This window comes from Haliotis rufescens, unplaced genomic scaffold (assembly GCF_023055435.1).
Source record: "Haliotis rufescens isolate VD_foot unplaced genomic scaffold, xgHalRufe1.0.p SCAF_12, whole genome shotgun sequence".
NCBI classification, from domain to species: Eukaryota; Metazoa; Mollusca; class Gastropoda; order Lepetellida; family Haliotidae; genus Haliotis; species Haliotis rufescens.
In genome coordinates, this window is record NW_025963802.1 from 11,164,412 (window position 1) to 11,186,533 (window position 22,122).

The 22,122-nt window shown below is 42.6% G+C and overlaps 1 protein-coding gene across 1 annotated transcript in view; it reads right to left on the reverse strand.

Annotated features, from left to right (window-relative positions):
- Positions 1-403: 403 nt before the first annotated feature.
- LOC125378397 overlaps positions 404-22,122 on the reverse strand; it is a 66,907-nt gene continuing 45,188 nt past the window's right edge. The window contains exon 2 of the mRNA XM_048393870.1: positions 404-552. Within this exon, the coding sequence (XP_048249827.1) occupies positions 404-552 (149 nt within the window). The remainder of the gene's footprint in view (positions 553-22,122) is intronic.

Below are 22,122 nucleotides of genomic sequence, written 5' to 3' on the forward strand. Positions count from 1 at the left end.
TACATTTATTCTATATAATTCCAGAGATGGGACGGTTAAACGTGCATGTATATAGTCATGTCTTAATTATCTTCGCCGAAACATTTTACAGATTATTGGAACAGGACTGAATACACATTTTTCAATATTTTCTGTGAAAAATGACAAATAGCACATAGGAGAACCTACGTGTCATAAACAATGGATAACGTCATTAATTATATGCAAACAATGTGTTGATATGACGTGGCATTGCTATGGGATGCTTCCCAAATAATAAAAACAATGGGATAATGGAATTACAAAACAGTATCATTGCTAATCCATGCTGACTGGCTCAGTGAGAATTAATGAAAATGTTTGTACCAATATCCTTGCCCAAATGGATAATTTGCTATATTACTATGTTGTTATAAATACTTGCCTACTGATATATGATGGTGCAGTGCACCACAGCAGCATCCTCGAGGTCTGTAATCTTCATCTTGTATGCTACTGCAGTGACTGAGCGTGCAGACACCTCCCCACTGGCAAGAGCGAGACAGGTACAGTGTGCAGCCGCGGCAAAGGTACCTGTAAACATACACATGGCATTGCATGCACACAGGAACAATTAATTAGGTGAGGTGAAATGGGGTTTAATGTCGCGTTCAAGACTTTTGCACTTATATAGCGATGTGCATGCACGTGTGTGTGCCCGTGTGAGCCTGCTTGTACAAGTCCGGACTAATGCCGATTTTCAAAGTGCTAGCCCACTGAGCTACCATGCCGCAGGTTTTTAACATGAATACCCCATTCTCAGACACAGTATGCTGACTCCGAGCCCACCAGTTCTTATTTTAGTCCCTTAATGATGAGCGACAGGCAAGGTACCATCTTTTAAGGTCTTTTGGTATGACATAGCTGGGGTTCGAATCCCCGACCATCCGTTCTCCAGGCAGACGCTCTATCCACTAGACCATGGAGGCGGTTGAACAAATTAGTAGAATAGAATTGACGAAAGGAGTGTTCTGAAAAGAAAAAGACAGGTAGGAGGTCTTGTAGTTCTTAAGACAGTTGTTAGGAAGAGTCTGTCTGCAACTGCACTTCTTCAAAGATTAAAAGGTATGAGTGAGTGAGTGAGTGAGTTGGGTTTAATGCCGCTTTTAACACGATTCCAGTTATATCACGGCGTGTCAGCTTAATATGGGAGGAAAGCCCGAAGTGATGCAGGTCTCAGATGTTTACCACTTCGGTGAAACCCACGAGCACGGGTATGGTGCTGACAAACCTAGAAACATAATTGGGGCGAACCGGGATTCGAACCCACAATCATAGGTTTCTGGCGTGCCCAAGGGACGCAACTCTGCACAGCGAATCGCGGCGCCATAGACGTCTGGGCCACCCGTGCCCCCTGTAGTTCTTAAGACAGTTGTTAGGAAGAGTCTGCACTTCTTCGAAGATTAAAAGGTATAAGACTCAGTCTGAAACCCACCTTGTCACTTAGTTCTGTTCAACATCTATCTCAGTGGTGGCCTGATAATGCCAACATCCTACCAGAGCACCGCACAAGATTAGGTAAATCCGTCTTTACTTCTGTGTCAAATCTCACTTGTATGTCGGAAGAAATATCATGTTACATTTGGTTGAATGGTCAAAATATTTCAGTCACTGTTCTTGATACTCACTCATTTCAACGAGTGAGAATTTCCTGTTTCAAAAGCATTCAATCAATTCCTGACAAAAGATGTTCTCCAAACACAAGAAGCAAGAACAACAGCCTAAACGTGTCAGACTCGGTTATCAAAGTAGTCCGAACTCATCAAGTCAACACAAGTCTCAGTAACCAGTTCACACACAGTCAACAGGCCATTGGTCTCGAAGTCAACAGGCCATTGGTCTCACCGTCAATAGTTCAGAAGAGAAAGAGAACTTCCTCCTTCACTGTCGGGGACCACGTCAACCTGGTGTTACCTCTCCACATGCAGTAAGTATAACTAAGATATAAACGAATCATTAATACTATAGGAATTAATTTTAATGTATAATATGTACAGTTTCTGCTCTATATCTCACTTGAACAACTGTCATGTTGGTGCCTACATTTCATTGGTATTCACTATCCAACAAAACTTCAAAGTTGGTCACACACACATGTGAATCGATCGGAATGTTATGGAAGTTATTGAATAAATTCTTAAATGAACAAAATACTGTTTCCTCTTCAGGTGTGATGACAGGTTACCTTCTCCATCACCTCTGCCAGTTACACTGCTTCATGTGCAGGAATTGACACCCTCTGATATACTCACCATATCCGTGATCAAGTAATCTGAGTAAGTGTCGATATAAACAGTTTCATGTTAACTTGGACCAGATACATTGTATCTTCCCAAAGAAAGTGAGTTAACTGACATTATAAACCTATTCATTGGGATCACTATTAAGTAAAAGACTTCTTTCTATAGGCATTAAAACCTATTGTGAGGTTTTACTTTCCAGTTGGGTTAAATCTCATAAAGAGGGACATTGTAATGTCCCTGGGATTTTATAGAATATCCCAGGGATTTTATATAATGTCCTGGGTATTTTATTAATATAACTTCCGTTCAGATTGTAACATGTAATGAAATGTAAAATCAAATGACAAATGTTTTCTTTATATTCCCGAGGATCGAACTCGCAACCTTCATATCTGTAGCCCAGTGAGTGTGCCACGAGGCTACAGAAGTGTTGATAAGCCTCACTGGTTTTTAGAATATCCTTTTCAAGATCCGTACGCCAGCAACAGATATTTTACGTGCTTTCCTAAGGTTCATGGAAAGTATGTTCGAAACATAAAAATGTTGATAAATGTTGTTTTAAGTTTCTTTTTTCGGTTTATAAGTATGGAAAAACACTTTCCCTCGGTTTGGTAGACAGAGCATGCCCTGGGGGTCGGAAAAAACCGTGGGGGCTTCGCCCCCTTGGTTTTTCCCTCTCCCCAGGGCATGCTCTGTCTACCAAAACCTCGTGAGCGTGTTATCTCCAATACATAAAAGTTTCCACCCTTGCCAAACTAGCCTGTAAATTCGTGCCTCGATCATGGTGCCATCAGTGGCAGTTATGAGTTATGTCCCTCCTATGACTCTCCCATTGACCAATCAGATTCCACCTCTCCTTTCACTTGCCACTTCTTTAAACAAAATGATGGCGACCAGTCCAGACGATCTGATTGATAATCAAGATCTCTATTGTAATAAAATGGGTCTTACCTAGTAAAGTACATCAATCACTTGAACACCCTGATTAAAAAGCCTGAAAACATTTAGAAAACATCTGCAAGCGCACTCTACACGTACTCTGCAAATCCTTCAATCGACTAAAATCTGCACGACAGTTGCCATGTTGTTTATTATCCCAATATTGATTTCATTCCATGATTTTGATTGGACAATGCATAGACTCGTTAGTCTAGCCAGAGTACAACTCCATAATTCCAGCCTAGTTCTGCAACGGTGGAAACTTAAATTCACTGAACTCCCTTGCCTCAGAAGATGCTGAGAAGATGTTTTCGGATACAACTGAGTCGTCGTTCAACTAGAAGGTGTTAGCGGGTGTTTTTATAGTAGGAGTATGAGCCATGAAATATAAAACACCCCTCAACACCTTAAAGCTGCCGCGTCATCAGGAGGTACACATGGACACCATCAGGGACTTGGAAGTGGATGATCGTTACACACAAAACCAGATCCTGAAAACACCAGCATGTTCAGTTGTAATCTTTTCCTTTTGTGTAGATGCTCAGATTTACAAAATACTTTGTTCAGTTTGGACTTTTGAATTCGGGAAGATGGATACATTGTCCTATCACCAGTTTCCACCCTTGCCAATCTAGGCTGGAATTGTGGAGTTGTATTTTGGCTGGACTAACGAGACTAAGCATGGTCCAATCAAAATGGTGGAACAAAATCAACATTTGGTTCATAAACAACATGGCGGTTGCCTTGCAGATTTCCATAGATTGCAGAATTTGCAGAGCATGTGTACTTTCAACTGGGAATCGATAGATGTTTTCCAAATGTTTTCATGTTTTTAATCAAGGTGCTCAAGTGATTTGATGAACTCTGAGAGGTAAGACCCATTTTATTACAAGAAAGATCTTGATTATCGATCAGATTGTCTGGACTGGGCGCAGTCATTTTGTTTGAAGAAAATGGAAGTGAAAGGAGAGGTGGAATCTGATTGGTCAGTAGGAGGGACATAACTCGTAACTGCAATGGGCGGTGGCACGATCGAGCCACTTGACGTTTTTATTCAGTTAACTCCCTTTCCTCGGGAAGATGCAATGTATCTGGTCCAAATTAACATGACACTGTTTATATCGACACTTACTCGGATTACTTGATCACGGATATGGTGAGTATATCAGAGGGTGTCAATTCCTGCACATGAAGCAGTGTAACTGGCAGAGGTGATGAAGAAGGTAACCTGTCATCACACCTGAAGAGGAAACAGTATTTTGTTAATTTAAGAATTTATTCAATAACTTCCATAACATTCCGATCGATTCACATGTGTGTGTGACCAACTTTGAAGTTTTGTTGGATAGTGGATGGACAATACCAATGAAATGCAGGCACCAACATGACAGTTATTCAAGTGAGATATAGAGTAGAAACTATAATGTTATACAAAAAAAGAAATTCCTATAGTATAAATGATTTGTAATTTATCTTTAGTTTTACTTACTGCATGTGGAGAGGTAACACCAGGTTGACGTGGTCCCCGACATTGAAGGAGGAAGTTCTCTTTCTCTGCTGAACTATTGATGGTGAGACCAATGGCCTGTTGACTGTGTGTTGACTTGATGAAATCAGACTACTTTGATAACTGAGTCTGACACGTTAAAGATGTTGTCTACTTGCATGTCAGGTGAGGTTACTGGGGCTAGTGGTAACTGTCTGCAACTAAGGTTGGTGGCAACGGAAACAGGATGGCAACCGAGGCTGGTGGAAACTCAGGCTGGTGGAAACTAAGGTTGGTGGCAACTGAGACCAGTGCCAACTGAGGCTGGTGGCAACTGGAGCTGATGGCAACTGAGGCTGGTGGCAACTGAGGCAGGTTACTTGTGGCAACTGAGGCTAGAGCCAGATGCCTGGTGGCAACTGAGGCTGGTGTCTAGTGGCAACTGAGGCAGGTGACAAATGAGGCTGGTGGCTTGTGGCAACTGAGGCTGGAGCCCGATGTCTGGTGGCAACTGATGCAGGTGGCAACTGAGGCTGGCTGCAACTGAGACAGGATGGCAACCATGGCTCCTTACATCTGAGGCTGACTGCAACTGAGGCTGGCTACAACTAAGACAGGATGGCAACCTAGGTTGGTGGCAACTAAGGCCGGTGGCAACTGAGGCAGGTTACTTTTGGCAACTTAGGCTGGTGGCAATTGGCTTGTGGCTTGTGGCTCGTGGCAACTGCGCCTGGAGGCTGTCTGCAACTGAGGCAGGTGGTAACCGAGGCTGATGACAACTGAGGCTGGCACCAACTGAGGCTCTCGGAAACTAAGGCCTCTGAGGTCATTCAGGTCGTTGTCAACACCCCTTTATGGGACACCCTCCACAGTCAAATTAGAATGTGGAGGGACCCTGATGTGTTGATGACTTGAATGTAAATAACAGCGACACAATCCATTCCATAATCATAAGAAATCTCTGAGGATGGTGGCCACTGAGGCTGTTGGCAACTGAGGCTGGTGGCAACTGAGGCCAACGACAACTGAGGCTGGTGGCAGCTGAGGCCGACGGCAATTGAGGAAGGTGGTAACTGAGGCTCTTGGCAACTAAGGCCTCTGAGGTCATTCAGGTCGTTGTCAACACCCCTTTATGGGACACCCTCCACGGTCGAAATTATAACGTGGAGGGACCCTGAGGTGATGTCAAGTCATCAACACACCTTCATGGAACTCCCTCCACAGTCAAATTAGAATGTGGAGGGACCCTGATGTGTTGATGACTTGAATGTAAATAACAGCGACACAATCCATTCCATAATCATAAGAAATCTCTGAGGATGGTGGCAACTGAGGCTGTTGGCAACTGAGGCTGGGGGCAACTGAGGCTGGGGGCAACTGAGGCCGACGGCAACTGAGGAAGGTGGTTACTGAGGCTCTTGGCAACTAAGGCCTCTGAGGTCATTCAGGTCGTTGTCAACATCCCTTTATGGGACTCCCTCCACGGTCGAAATTACAACGTGGAGGGACCCTGAGGTGATGTCAAGTCATCAACACACCTTCATGGAACTCCCTCTACCATCAAATTAGAATGTGGAGGGGCCCTGATGTGTTGATGACTTGAATGTAAATAACAGCGACAAAATCAATTCCAAAATCATAAGGGGGCAACTGAGGCTGGCTGCAACTGAGACAGGTTACTTGTGGCAACTTAGGCTGGTGTAACTGTGGCTTGTGGCTTGTGGCTTGTGGCAACTGAGGCAGGTGGTAACTGAGGCTGACGGTAACTGAGGATAGTTGCAACTGAGGCAGGTGGTAACTGAGGGTGACGGCAACTAAGGCTGGGGTAGAACAGTACCTATTGAGTGTGATGGTAATTGTTTCTTTAGAAGTTTGTCCTTTGCGATCTCTGGCAAAGAAAACAATCACAGAAAAGTCCAACTGGCTGTTGTGGCACACCTTAGAGTATACGTACATGCTGAAAGCTTCCATGCATTCTTAAGACCATGTATTGACTCCTTTGAACAATACATTTCTCAATCAAGAACATTGGCAACAGAACTAGAAATACTTGCAGCTGCAAATCTACTAGGCACTGACATTTGCACGTTCACTGATAACAGATGGCTGAGATATTCAAGCAGACACACAAAACACTGGCAGAGGCATATATCTAAATCATGTTGGTGGATCACATTATGAAGTGGTTGTTTGTGTGAACACAGTTAGTTGATGCCTTGAGAAACTCATGTACAGACAAATATTGGGACAATCATTTGAATATCAGTGCTTGTACAAGGAGTAAGAGAAATGCTGACAAGTTATCTGTAGATTTGCTGGATGACAAACAATCAGTTTTCCAAAAACAAAACACTTTACAGCACGAGGGAGACCTGAGCAAGGACAAACAAAAAGACCAAAAGGAAAGTATGCACAGGCAAAAGCTAAGAGATAAAATATGAGCACCAAAAGAAAATTAGAGAAAGATAAACATTGAATATGAATGTAAAACAGAGAACACTTACAAAAGATAAAGAAAAGTTCAATTCTGACCCTGAATTCAGAAACAAAAGGAAACAGAAAAGTTCAAAGAAATACAAAGAAGATGAAGCACACAGGGAATTTGTCAAAAGCTACAGCGCTAAACAATATGCTGAAGATGCAAAACACAAAGAAACACTTAAAAAGTACAGCACTGAAACTTTCATATTACAACCTGCAGGTCAAGACAATGAACCAAAAAAGCCCCAAACCCTGGACCAGTGGTGTGAAGAACTAATAAATATGAAACAATTTTGAAACTGATTTGGCAAGGATTAACAGATGATGAGCAAACATTTGACTCGGTGGATGCATTGTTCATTGCGAATGGTATTTCACAAGATATGTTTCAGCTAGCTTGTGATACTCTAGCCAATAAGACAAACATTGTGATGAAATGCAACCCTAATGATGTATGGTCGAATCAGTACCCAGATTTTCATGAACAAGAATCCAGAGAAATACTACTACAGCTATTCTTGCCATACACATTTGATACACAGCCAAAACCAGCCACATTCAATTCATATGAAGATTTTTATCAAACTGGTGCTGTTCAGATTGAAAACTATCCTTTGGAAACTTTGAAAGTGATTATTGACAGAAACAAAGCAATGTTTGAGAAGGATGGTGATGTTAATGATGAGGCAGATGAATTGTTCGAAAGATCAGGTCAATTGGAAGATGATTGGGCTCAAGTTTGTCCCGAAACTGAGTCTGAAAGAATAGCATGTGAAGATGAAGAGGAAAGTGGAACTGAAACTGCTAGAAACATGCCAGATTTGCTACAGACTGATAACACCCTATCAATAACAGAGGTGCTTCAGATACTATTCTCAGATCAATGAATGAGGGACAAGCTGATGTTTTCTATAAAATAAGACAATTGTGTTTGAAAAAAGAAAGATAAAGAGCCTGATGCATTTAACCTACTTCTGACTGCTAACCCTCATTCAAAATAATCCAGAAGATATATCTGTTTTTTGGGAGCTCCAACTGGTATTGCAGCATTTAACATTCATGCATCCACAATACACAGTGCACTGTCCTTTGCATCTAGTTTTTGTAACGAATGCTCAAGTTGATGAATTCAACATCACTGCTCTACATTCTAAATGCTCAGATCCAATTTCCATTGAGGCACAAGATTTCTAACGAAACTCAAAAAAAGGGGAAAAAGAGAAAAACCTCATGAGAGAGTTTATAACTCAGTGTACAAGTCTGAGTGTTGCTCTGGTTGCTCATGTAAGGATCGCAAAAACAGCTACAGATAAGCTGTGTATTTGCGTAAAATACCCCCCAAAACTATTCCAAACCCAATTCCTTTCAATTAACTTGCGTACAGAAACGCATGCATTAAATTGAAAACTCAACTGTTTGAAAACAGCACGAAAAAATACCCAATAAAGCTTTTTCAGCATGCGTACAACAGAGCTAATTTCCGAAACTCCCACGTGATGTGCAGCAAGAGATGCACGTACTTTTCTAATGGTACATGTACAATATATCCCACAATTCATCAGTATGAACATCAATGCCATTGAATATGTAACCCACAATATCAGTTTGGAAACAGAGATACACAGAAAAAAGTGAAAGCCTAAAAATTATCGTATTACATCCATTTCTGTCTCACACTACAACACGCTGAATACGGCTGTCCAAGGGATGAGAAATGCGTGAGCTCATGACATGGGTCAAATAGAGTAACCTCCCCTAGCAATGACTAGTTAACAGGTTGTGTGAAGCTGGAAGCACAGGTCTAATGTGCATCTTCCTTTCAGGTGCTTATCTAAGGGGACCAGCACCGAAACAAACGTATTTAGTCGTAGAGAGAAAACTGTACGTCAAAACGAACAGGTGAAATATCACATTGTTATAAAATGGCATGGTTTAATCATTTGCAAAGCATATAACAAATGGATACAAATTAGAACTACATCAGTAAATTTATATTTTCACTTAGCATTTGCTTAACATACACTTCCTGACAGATAAATGGATAGAAATCAGATGTTAAATATAATTATGTAAGGTGTTTCTTTCGACACTGCAAGCTTGTTTTTCATAATGCCATGATTTTCTTGGAACAGATTTCGGCACTAACCATTCAGCTTTTTATAATGCCAACCTTGTTTTAATACCAATTCCAATGGTTTTTTACCTATCCCATTTACCTATCTATAATGCTATAAGTGTTGGAGGTAATGTCACCAATATGTATTATTATCTTTCTCCTCTTAGGTGCATTGATCTCAGTTGTGTTCACAGTAAATCCTCTTTTTATCTTTGCTAATAATTAAAGCTTAAATGACCGGCGTTTCTTTGCTAACTGCTTCAATTTCTTTGACAAGAATTGCCTGACATGTTGTTATTGTTAGACAATGCACCAACCCACATTAGTCCTGAGGACGTGTCAAATGTCAACATCCATTGACTCCTACCTACAACAACAAATCACCTTGAAGTCGCAATGACGCCAGCTCCAGCTCGGTCACTTGTTAGATTCTATTGACAAGAAAGTGTCCCCCATGACCCTCCTGAGATGTGGTTGATGTTGAGGAAAATGACGTCAGCACTATCAACAATTTCGTCAAAAACGGACCAGTTAAATAGCAGATTATTAATTACACTATATCATACTCATGTGTATTGTATTTAATAAAGTAGGCTTGAACTAGATGACTTATTGGTATGAGAAGTCAGAGCCCAACATCGCTGCTCGCAGCTATATTTACAATGTTGTAGGTGCAATATAGTGGCGTCTCTAGATGTTTCCAGTCTTCATTGTGCATATAAAGTAACAGAGGCAAGATTTGCAGGACGGGCCCTGTATTAAGAAATATTAATCAGTGGCGTTTCTCACACCCTCCCCCAAACTCCCCCTTTGGCAAAACACCCTGAGGGGGGATACACCTTTGAACTACCGTTGACCTGGCTAGAACATGCATGTTAGCCACAGACGTCTAAATAAGGAGTGAGAGAAGTCAGGTATATTCTTAGAACTCAGGGATATTCTTGGAATACAAGTCCAAAAAGGAGATATGCTGATGGTCACTGCATTGATAACATGGGGGATTGGAGACGAGATGCTACTGGTCTGGAGGTATAACCTTATTGGGACCATGGTCAGGAATGTCATATATGTTGAGAAAATATATATATGATTGTGAACCAGCCGAGTGGGGCAGTTGAGGCTAAGAGTCAGAGCTACACATTGTAACTGTGTCTCAATAAAATCGTTGTGGACCCTCAGACCGACTTGTGTCGTATATAGGAGGAGTCAAGAAGACGTATCCCCTAGAACACAAACGTCTATGGCAGATATATTGGTGGAGAAAAGATTCCTGTACCTCCAAGCAGCAAGAACACTGAGGTTAGTGTACCTATTATCTTCATTAATTTCGTCTGGGGTCCACAACCAGCACTAAAATTCCATCCGACTGCCTGTAAACACCATTCTAGAGCACCAACAACTTATGTTCCGGTACAAACCATACCACTAGTGCTCAATAAGTCAAGAACTTGTGTAACAAATAACTGGACCTCAACCCTAACAACTTTCGCCCAACGGGTGACCCCATCAGGACTCTGCTCTTATTACATTGTGTTTCAGCAGTGTCAGACAAATCTTTCATAGCAGTGACGACGTCATTGTGCCCACCTTCGACGGTCCAGCCACAAGAACTCCACTCCACTCCAGCAGTGACCATCTCATTGTACTCACAGTTGACGCTTTAGCTCGAGTCCTCCACCCCCCGTCACTAGTGACGATCTCCCGGCTATCAATATAGTCGTCCAGCCTCAAGTCTACCGCTGCAAAGTCTGTTTGTCACCAATGCCAAGGCTTCCATCTGTGCAGTGACAGTGTCAATAACCACGAACTGTGTAAACAACCAGAGCTGCTCCAGATCTCTCTCTCTCTCTCTATTTTGGTGAGCAACTTATTTTTGTTAAATTTACCCATACCAGCCCATACCATCCTCAAACAAACAGCTGTGTAGAAAGGCTCAATTCTTATATCAATCAGTCACTAAGAGCCTATTGTAACAAATCTCAAAATGATTGGCCACCGTTTTATTCCTGGCATCATGATGGCCTATTGGATGGCCCCAAATTCATCAACACAAAAATCCCCATACGTTATGCTTTTTGGCCGAGAAATGAGAGCTCCACAAGATGTAGCATTAATTCCAAAAGAAAATTTAGGCCACAATAACAAAAGTTATCTTTCAAATTTGCTTGAGGAGCTGGAAATCACTTGAACAATTGCAGCTGAAAACACTGCTCGGTCTAAGGAGGTGTATTCAGAACAATATAATCGAAAGGCTAAAGAACCAGAATTCGCCCCAGGTCAAAGAGTTTGGCTTTATTGTCAAAAAGTTGAAAAAGGCCTTTCCAACAAATTTACCAAAAAGTGGTATGGTAGCTATTATATCATCCATACAGGTCCAAATTATACCTACAAACTACGCCAAAGTTCTGACGAAAAAAATACACAAACCACTGGTCCATGCCAACCGTCTGAAGCCATATTTTGATCCTGCTGATCGTCCACAGTATCTTCCAGAACCATACCTCAATGACACCAGTAACATAGATTCAGGAGTCATGGATGACAATGAGGAACCACTCAATGATTCACAGCTTGACAGCAACAATTCCCCATCAACAAGTTCAACTTACCAAGCCCCTGATCAATCACCTCCACAACAGAAAGGTAACAAGGTCAATTCCAAAACTAAGGCAGGCACTTCCAGCAACAAGAATCTGAAGCAAAAGACGAAAGAACAAAGAAGAAAAACCCTGCTCCCAATACAACAGCAAAACCTGCAGGTTCCAGCACGGCAACTATGAAGGAAAATCATGTCACACCAGGTCCTAGTGCTCCAACCAAGGTAAATGTAAAGGTAAACAAAGGGACAAGAGGAGTGAATAGTAAGCATCACCAGCCAAAATCCAGAAATCAACTTGACGACAGCCAGATACAACCTCCAAGTCAAGATCAGTTAACATCAGGTAATCAAACCAAGGATATCCCTCCTATTTTCAATCCAGAGGATATCCACTCAATTGTAAGTTCCAAGAGAGCAAATGGCAAAATCTACTACAGAGTGAAATGGAAGGATCCAGAAAGAGGAAACACATGGGAGTATGGCAGCAGCATTTCAGACTCCATTCGGAGAGAATTTCACCTTAAAAAAAGTATGTCAGGAAAACGTCCACTGAAGAATCATAAGTTTTTCGATCAAAAGGAATCAGCACAAGACAATAAATCAGTCAATGTTCTGTCAGGGAATACAATGTCAGGAAATGTCGAGCAAGACAACACCAAACCATGCATAGAATTAGATGTCAAACCTACACCTACAAAAGTAAATCATTCAATAAAGAGAGTTATGGGCATTGAAATTATACAAGGAGACTGCTATGTTAAGGTCTCATATACCAATAACAAAGATGATCATAATCACCTCACATGCTATTTTGAAAGTGTTCCTACCTTGATGATAGCTGGAAGGATCTCCGTAAGTGGTCCTGTGGAGAAGATAATCCTCCATATGATCCAGATGAACTACCAATTTATAAATCCAAAAGGGTTATTTTTCCAGATAAAGACTTTGGAAACATCAACACCTTTTTCTACCGTATTTCACATCCGTATTACACAGACTGTAGTCCCAGTCAACCATACCAAGATCAACTCCCCATATATACCTGTAGATGCCAAATGAAAATATTCTTGACCAAAATACAAAATCTCCTAAATAAACGGTGCAAATCACTAAACAGCTATTAGCTGTATATGAGTTTTGGTTTGACTCATTTCGATTCGTTATGGTTCACTTTGGTTGGCTCGTTTCACTTCGCTTTTGAGATTGGTTGATCAGGTCAATGCTCAAAATTTGTTGTGATACAAATAACTCAGATGATCAGGCTGATGCCATTTGTTCCCAACTGGCGAAACTGGTGACCCATAGTGAATAGACTGGACACAAGTAAACATAACAAGATACAGCTAATAGCTGTTTAGTGATTTGCACCGTTTATTTAGGAGATTTTGTATTTTGGTCAAGAATATTTTCATTTGGCATCTACAGGTATATATGGGGAGTTGATCGTGGTATGGTTGACTGGGACAAGCTCGTCTATAGTGCATTAAGGATTAGCCCCAACACAAGCTCGTCTATAGTGACACCATAATCTCTTTCAAAGCATCCAGTCCCCATGGTCCCTAGTATGGTGGCCTAACTTTGGTTGCTTGCGATCTACAGCCCGTTTTTATATTGTATCGTTTGTATTGTATCTGATTATTTTATTGCTCTAAAACTAGTTTTAAATTTATAATCTGTGATATATTGCTGGTTGTTGTACTGTCCTTCGATGACAGCTTTTAATATATAATCTAAATGCCTAACTTGTTCAACCTAGTTCACATCGCTATATGGCTGAAATATTGCCGATGCGATGTAAAATTTAACTCACTCATTCAAAGCATCCAGTAAATATGTCAACAAGATTAGTGCCAGTCCAACAGGATTAACAGGATTAAGTATTCCCCTCTGTCTAGCCATTCATTTAGCATATGGCACAACCCATCGTGTATCAACCAATCATACTCCATTTTATTGTTCTAATTTTTGTTAAATACATACAGAAACCACATGTCAGGGCAGAGAAAGGGGTTTGACTCTCATACCAAGCAGACCTCTCTCCCACAGCCCAGAGGGTTGTACCGACTCTCTGTGGCACCCTCAGCTATTTTCTAAGATATTGTAAATTGTTAATTGTTCTTGTAAATAAAATTGTGATTAGTCTCCTGTGACTCCGGCTCTTTGCTGACTAATTCCCCAAGAAAACAGCACGCCATTTGGAAGGTTTTGTTCATCCATAACAGTCCATGATACAAGTATAAGCCACACGGATGACTGATCGACACCCCGGACGTAATATAAATATACACACATCATTTTTTTTCTCTCAATAATTCGGTCATCACCTTTGTTGGTGATATATCTTATAGTCATGTGTGAATGGTTGGAGGGATGAAAGGACTGCGCAGTCTGTGTTTTGTATAGGTATCAACTGTAAGTTAACAGGTACAGGACAAACCACAGACAAAAGAGCCATGCCCGTGAAGATTCCAGGGTAGAATAGGTCTTCAGCAACCCATGCTTGCCGTAAAAGGTGACTATGCTTGTCGTAAAAGGCGACTAACGGGATTGGGTGATCAGGCTCACTGACTTGGTTGATGCATGTCATCGATCCCAAGTGCATGGATCGATGCTCATGATATTATTCACTGGATTGTGGAGAACGAGAGTATTTGTGCAGCAGAAAGAGATGTGAATGTTTCATGATTCATTCATTAAGTTATTGATTTTGTTTATGAGATACCAAGCAAAGGTAAACGAAGGTATTTTATACTAGAGATGATAATAAGTAGGGTATCAATAGGTTTACAAAGCAACCTTTATCTTCACACAGGGTGATGACTGACTTACTTCTCTGTTCCTGGTTGTTGCTGGACATTGTGACCAGTAATGCATACGGACAGGACCATGACCGCCTACACTACGGTGTACTCTTCTCAGAGAGAGGGAAACTGACAGCATTCGACGAGTCATGGACACACACATTCGCCTTAACCCTACCACAGCCTTACTTGAGAAATCTATCTAAAAACGCGTAGTTTATTACCTTGGCTGCGTCAACTGGCCAAGGGAGCACATTAGACTTATAGCAGAAAAAAAGCACACCCGTGACATAGGATTCAATATTTCCCAAAATCAAATGGCCGTGTACATGACACAAACAAACGCCAGGTTTGACGGATCGAAAACTACCATAAACAAATAGTACAAACAGGTGCATTTTCTCTCCAAGAGATCAAGTGGTATGAGAAGTTCTTCTCCACACTTCTACTTATGGTGGGTCGAGAAAACCAACTTGCAACCATCGTGCAGTCCCAATCCCAGTCTCTCCTGGCAGGCATCTTTCAACTCTTAAGAGGTCGCTTGTCCCCCAACATTGTACCATTACACACACTATTAACAACAATAACATCCATACAAGAAAACCTGGCTCATAACCAGTAGAGGACGTAATGTGTACGCGAGAGGGGTCTCCCGTCTCGCGTACAAGTGACCACCTGAGACGGTCTGTCAGTGGACCGTGGATTTCTACGTGTTGCACAAAAATGTCTCTACAAGTGTTATTTGTGAAAATAATAAAACAAAATTCCATCATTGATCATCATACTAGTTATCGTATGACATGGAAAAAATGTCATAAGAAAAATAATAAACGGTCAAATTGGGAGAAAAATGTGCAAAAAGTAAGAAAAAATGTTCTGTTTTTGACAGCGATTTTCTCCTATGTACATTTTTTTCAGAAACTAACATGTAGTATTTTCTAAGTGCTTATTCGTTGTAGAGTTACAAAATATATGAATTAATTCACGCACACCAACACACACCCGTTTACCATCGAGTTGAAATATGTTTACTTTCTGATAACTACCCTGAATTCAAAGTCTGATACAAGGACTCCACAATGTATTACACAGACGTCGACGTCCATTTGGCAACATAATGTTTGTTACCCTCTTAATACCCTTAGTGTCTGACCGTACTGTGATGCGAGTATACCAGACATCTACGTTCTCCCTGCCGACTCACGTGGCCTCCCCACACACTACAATAATTCGGAATGTGGCTCCATACATTGCCATATCCATGGACAGCAGGAAATATGTGGAGCTTCAGACTGAGCAGTATGAAGCGTGTAATGGACACTCACATATACACTGCAATATACTGCCACCAGAGTCCACGTTTGGATCACCGACCTGTACACTCGCTTTATTCCTTAACGACATCGACCTGGTACACGAATTATGTAACGTTCATTTCCTACCCAATGGCACTAAAGCGGATATGATTGAACTCAGGTCAGGTAAAGTTGTTTTACAAGATGTACCTGATATCACTTACAGGTGTGGAAGGAAGGTTAAGGTTCATAAGGGATGTAGTCTGTGTCTTGCCCCTATGTATTGTTCATGCTCACTACATGCTAGCAATAAAACCATTCCCCCACGTCTTAACGATTGCAGTATCCACAACAATGCCACTCGTATCGAATATCCGGTAAACATTGATTTATTGCGTCATTTCTTCGATACAGACCGAATCAAAAACACCATTCAAACATTGTTAGCACAGGGACCGGTTCAATACAGAACCGCCACCCTCCGTTTGGCAAATGCTACTTTCAACAAACTAATAAAAACCGACAAACAACTGAGTGTTAACCATAAACATGTGGTGGCACAAGCAAAGGCTGATCAGATTATATATACTGATCCCTCTGACCCATTGTTTATAAATTCCCTGACCGGAGAGTCCGACTAACCCGTTTACTTATCTAAACATGGCAATGTGGGGAATATTGATTATCTTTGGATTCATATTTTTTACCATGAATCGTAGAATTGGCCTCCTGCGGGTCCAACTACTTGCCCAAGGTATTAGCGCGGTGACCGTATCAACAACGACGGACATATTAGTTTGGACTCCCTCCACACCTGGCACTACAGCCAACTCTACCCCCTCCATACTTACTCGTATTCAGAGTATCTTAAACTGGAAATAATCATGCTAATGCTCATGTTCCTGGTTGTCCTCATGTTAAGCCTTTACATATACAAACTCAAAACAAGAGTGGTGTCCACACTCCACATTAGCTTTTCTTCCAGTACCGAGTCTGTTCATCTGGAAGTTGCCGAGATCTATGCCCCACCTCTTGTTCTATTCCTCTCTGACCAGGATTATTCACCTTCATTGGTGGTCATCAATGACAGTCACCGGTTGTTCTCTGACCAACTTACAATTACATGGCCAGGGAACAACTTGTCAGTCATTAACCGTATCTCACAAACACTCTTTGTCCTCCCTCCCAACCTCACTGCATCAAAACTAGTGGCAAAAAACCGGATACTTAAGTCCCATTATATAACTAACCTGTACTTAGTCCACGCCAATGTCCATTACTTGGTCAAGGCAGTTGAAAAACCCAACCAACCAGGCCCACCACCAAGTTATACCCATCGCTTGTACCCCTCTCTACACACATAAATCTTTACCTGATGACTTTATGACATTGTAATTACAAGCTACAACAGTAGCATATGTACAAATGTATATGATTTCTTTGTTTTCATTGGTATATTGTAACATTGGCACATTTTGTCTATACTGTACCGACGAAACCAATGATTATATTTTAATTTGTAAATTATACATGTATAATTATTGCAAAATTGTGAAGTCGAAGTCATGTTAAAGATATCGCTCATTAACTACCATTCATACAAATTGTCAACATCTATTTATGCTGTCATCACTGCTGTCATTTTGTTTATGCCATTGTACATAATATAGTCATGGGTATTTTATGTATAGATAGCAAAATATAAAACGTGGTCCACACGCACGTGATTGAATATCATTTTAAAAAAAAGAATCAGCTTAAAATTGTGTCCATTTTAAAACTTGTTAACATATCATTCATAACTTTAGTTTCTCTTTTACCTGAATATTTATTTTTACCTTGACCACCGTACTTCATTTGCAATCCTGAGTTAGGACGCGTCCACACATAGAGGGGCCGTATATCAGAGGCAAGATTTGCAGGACGGGCCCTGTATTAAGAAATATTAATCAGTGGCGTTTCTCACACCCTCTCCCGTAGTCCCCCCCTTAGGGGGGATACACCTTTGAACTACCGTTGACCTGGCTAGAACATGCATGTTTGCCACGGAGGAGATATTCTGATAGTCACTGCATTGATAACATTGGGGATTGCAGACGAGGTGCTACTGGTCTGGAGGTATAACCTTATTGGGACTATGGTCAGGAATGTAAGATATGTTGAGAAAATATATATATGATTGTGAACCAGCCGAGTGGGGCAGTCGAGGCCAAGAGTCAGAGCTACACGTAACTGTGTCTCAATAAAATCGCTGTGGACCCTCAAACGGACTTGTGTCATTATATAGAAGTCAAGAACCACGACTGTGTAAACTACCAGAACTGCTCCAGATATCTCTCTCTCCATTTTGGTGAGCAACTTGCTTTTGTTCTCCCTAAGACTCAGTTATTTTACCTAAATTTTGTTAATAATTTTCCGAATATTTATACCATGTCTGTCTATAAACTTAACCCCCTTAACGTCGACGACCGCCTACCACTGCTTGTTCCCGAAATTCAGTATCAGAGTACACCCGTTAGCGAGCCACATCACTCCTATCAATCCTCCCACCATGTAAATCGTTCTTCCCCCTCCCAGGACCCCTTCTCTCCAAATTGGGCCACATTCGATGAAACTGGGCCCGACACATCCCCTTCCCCCCAGCCCACAGTAGCGAAGCCTATTCCCCAAGCCTCACCCCTATTTGATATACAGGAGTCATATGTGCGCATGCAGATACACCCTTCATCCTTTCTCAATCGGCCCCATCCTCGCTTATTCCCAATCCCCGCCCCCGCGCCCAGCACCCATCAAACAGCCCCAGGCCAATACCTTGTCTACATTGTCAAGGGCAATAATTACATTTAGTACTAACTAATTATAATAATTGTCTTTATCGCGCGTATCCAAACCATTGGCTAATTACGCCCGTAACGTTATCACCCCTTGTAACGCAATCACCCCCGGGTCAGCACCCTGCACCTTGCCCGGGGCAATAATCCCACGCAAGCGTCATCCTGCCTTTGTTAAAGTCCATCATTCGCGCACCGTCTCTCTTCAAGTACACACGTGTTTCGCTGTATCTAATCACTTTCGCTTTGTACGTTTTCTTTGTACGCAATCGCCACCGTTTCACCAATTACGCTTTGAATAACATCTATTTCAACACTCGCTGTATCGCATTTATACAATCGCGACCGTTTCGCCGATTATGCTTTGAATACCACCTATTTTAGCACTCTCCGTATCGCATTTATTTCATTCTACTCCCGAACTTCATCCTCGGGACATTTTTTACACTTGCGGAATACCAACTCACCACCTTGACTTCCGTGATGCCTCCCAAGAGAAGAGCAGCCGTCAACCACAAGCTTGTGAAGGGAGCCAAGCAGGCCAGGACAACCAGGAGACAAACCCCGGGAGTACACATTATACAGGAGGCAACAGCTGATGGTGAGTCTGCCAATTACGGAAATATCAAAGGTGGCAACACAATTACGTGCAATCGGCACAGCTCGTAAATGCCGCGCAGGCAGCCAACTCGGGTACCCAGGTAAACGAGCAACTGGAAAAAATACTCCAGTTGCTGGAACATTCAGCGCCCGGCCCGGTTAGCGCAAACCAACAGGTAAGGCTTGGTTTTAGTTCTCCCGCCATTTCGCCCAACATAGGGAGAATCCCCGATGCTCACAAGGCCGACGGTGACGCGGCTTGGCCAGCCAATCAGAACACAGGATACTGGGATTCCCTATCCTTCCGTGCGGATGGAATAGACTCACACGTCAAACAACAGGTGAGGGAAAAAATATGGCGTGGCGAGTTTGTCGACCTTGGCACAATCCTACCAAACACAGAGGAAAGCCACGAGGATGGTACAATTACCATGGCGTACGATTCCTCAGGTAAGATAATTTTTAAACCAATAAAGCAGCAACCAAAGTGCCTGTCCCTGGCAAGCTGGACTTCAGCCTTCCACATTTTCATGTTTATCTATGTTAGTAGGCACTCTGAGGTCCGCACAACCCTGGGGTTATTGTCCTACATGAAAACCATAAGAACAGCGGCACTTCGATTCGGGGGGGGGATGCCTGGTCAACTTACGACCAACAATTCCGACACAGAATGTCAAGGGACCCCTCACGACGCTGGGACAACATTGACGGGGAGTTGTGGCTTAAGTACATGGTCACACAGCCGGAACGACAACCAGAGTCAGGCGGACGGGTAGCAATGACATGCGTACAGGGGAAAATCGCCAGTCAGGTAGGCTGGGATTTCAATAAATTTGGTTGTAGCAGGGTCAACTGTAAGTACACTCACAAATGCGGTAAGTGTGGCAAAAATTCCCACAACTCTAGGACCTGCTTTCGAGGGAATGGGGTCCAACAATGGGGTCATGGTACTTATTACACTTCTTATTGTTTACAGTTTGGATGGTGGGATCCAGTTACATGGCCAGGGCACATCAGTACTTGCTCCTGAAGGGCACCAGTCCGAACCAACTGAGGATGCTATGGCTGGCACGAGGGGGAATGAGGTGGAAGGAGCTGGACACCATTCTAGATGCACAGGTCAAGGCGACACGGCGCAGCCCCAGAGCCCTCATCATTCACCTGGGCTCCAACGACCTGTGCTCGGTCAAGGGCAGCCAACTCTACCTGGACATGGTGGCATCAATCCCTCGGATACAACTCCAGCTTCCTGACACCAAGATCATCGTATCCTCAATGCTGCCCAGGCGCTACTGGCATGATGCCAGGGATCCACTAAAGATTGAGGGGATGCGGAAGAATATCAACCGCCGATTGGCCAACCGAGTCAAAGAGCTAGGCGGTACAATAGTGCCACATCCCCAGATCCTGGCATCAGACAAGACATGGTACGCCTGGGATGGCGTCCACCTCAGTGACAAAGGACTGTGTGTGTTTACGGACAATTTATTGCATGCCCTGGCACTTTTTTTGCGGCAGTAAGGATGTTATCTCCACAGGTTAGTGTTTCTTTTCAGTACATAGGCAAGCTGGGCAACAATGCTATCTCCGTGTATCGCGTGGCCATGGGTGTGGGGTAGCACTCTGGTGCTTTGTGGTGGGGTTCTTGTGGGCATCACTGCTAGTAACAAATTAACTTGCTTCCAAATTAATACTCGTGCTTAAGGCTACCTGCTTTTCAGCGGGAACCTTTCCGGGGTTACCTGCTTCTCAGTGGGAACCTTGTCTTTCCCGACTTTTCAGCCGGGGAATCGTAAAATAACATACGTTGGGGCAAACAATTACCACGTATATGGGCCCGGCTAATGGTTTTGCTAATGGGGCCAGGCAGTGGGATCTGCTTTGGCCATTTAATCCAATCTCATCTTGTGTTTTTATTATAGGCACGGGCATCCACGGCTCTGTGGCCCATGCCTCTCCTTGGCATATCGCGGGATAAACTGTTTTTGCCTCCCCCTACCTATGTATGATGGGAAAGATCCCATAGCAGCAACAGCTTGGCTCCGCCGCTATGAGAAATTTGCTTCTGCCCAAAACTACACTGATGATGACCACCAAGATATCTTCCCACTTTATCTAACTGGAATGGCGGTTGAATGGTACGAAGGTACCAAGAACACTGCATCAATGTCCTGGCCAGACTTACGAACCGCCTTCCTACGGCGATATTCCCCATCCTCCATAAGCCTCCTTACTCGCCAAAATGCTCTTCTGGATCATAAACAAAAGGCTGGTGAACCATTTTCCCCATTTTTACAATCGATTCGTCATGAAGCCAAATTTCTCCATAGAAATAATGATCCATATATCAAGGATCTTATAATCCGTAATACCTTGCCCCATATTTGTCAGTTTATTCTTACCCATCCCCATAACTCCCTAGACCAGGTAATTGACAGTGCGGAGATTTCTGATGCAACGTCAGGGCTATCAGATTCCAAATCTGATCAGCTAATGTCTGCCATCACTGACCTTACTGCCAAGGTAAACGCACCCCACATCAATGCAGTGAACTCTGGCTATCGCTCCCAGCCATATGGCCAACGCATAGATCACAATACTGCTTCTCACCCCAAAGACAACGTAGGTCAAGGTCATCATTTTCAATCTTCGTTTTGGCCACGTCCAATAACTCACAGAACAGAACTTCCCTCACATCAACAACCAGTGCCGC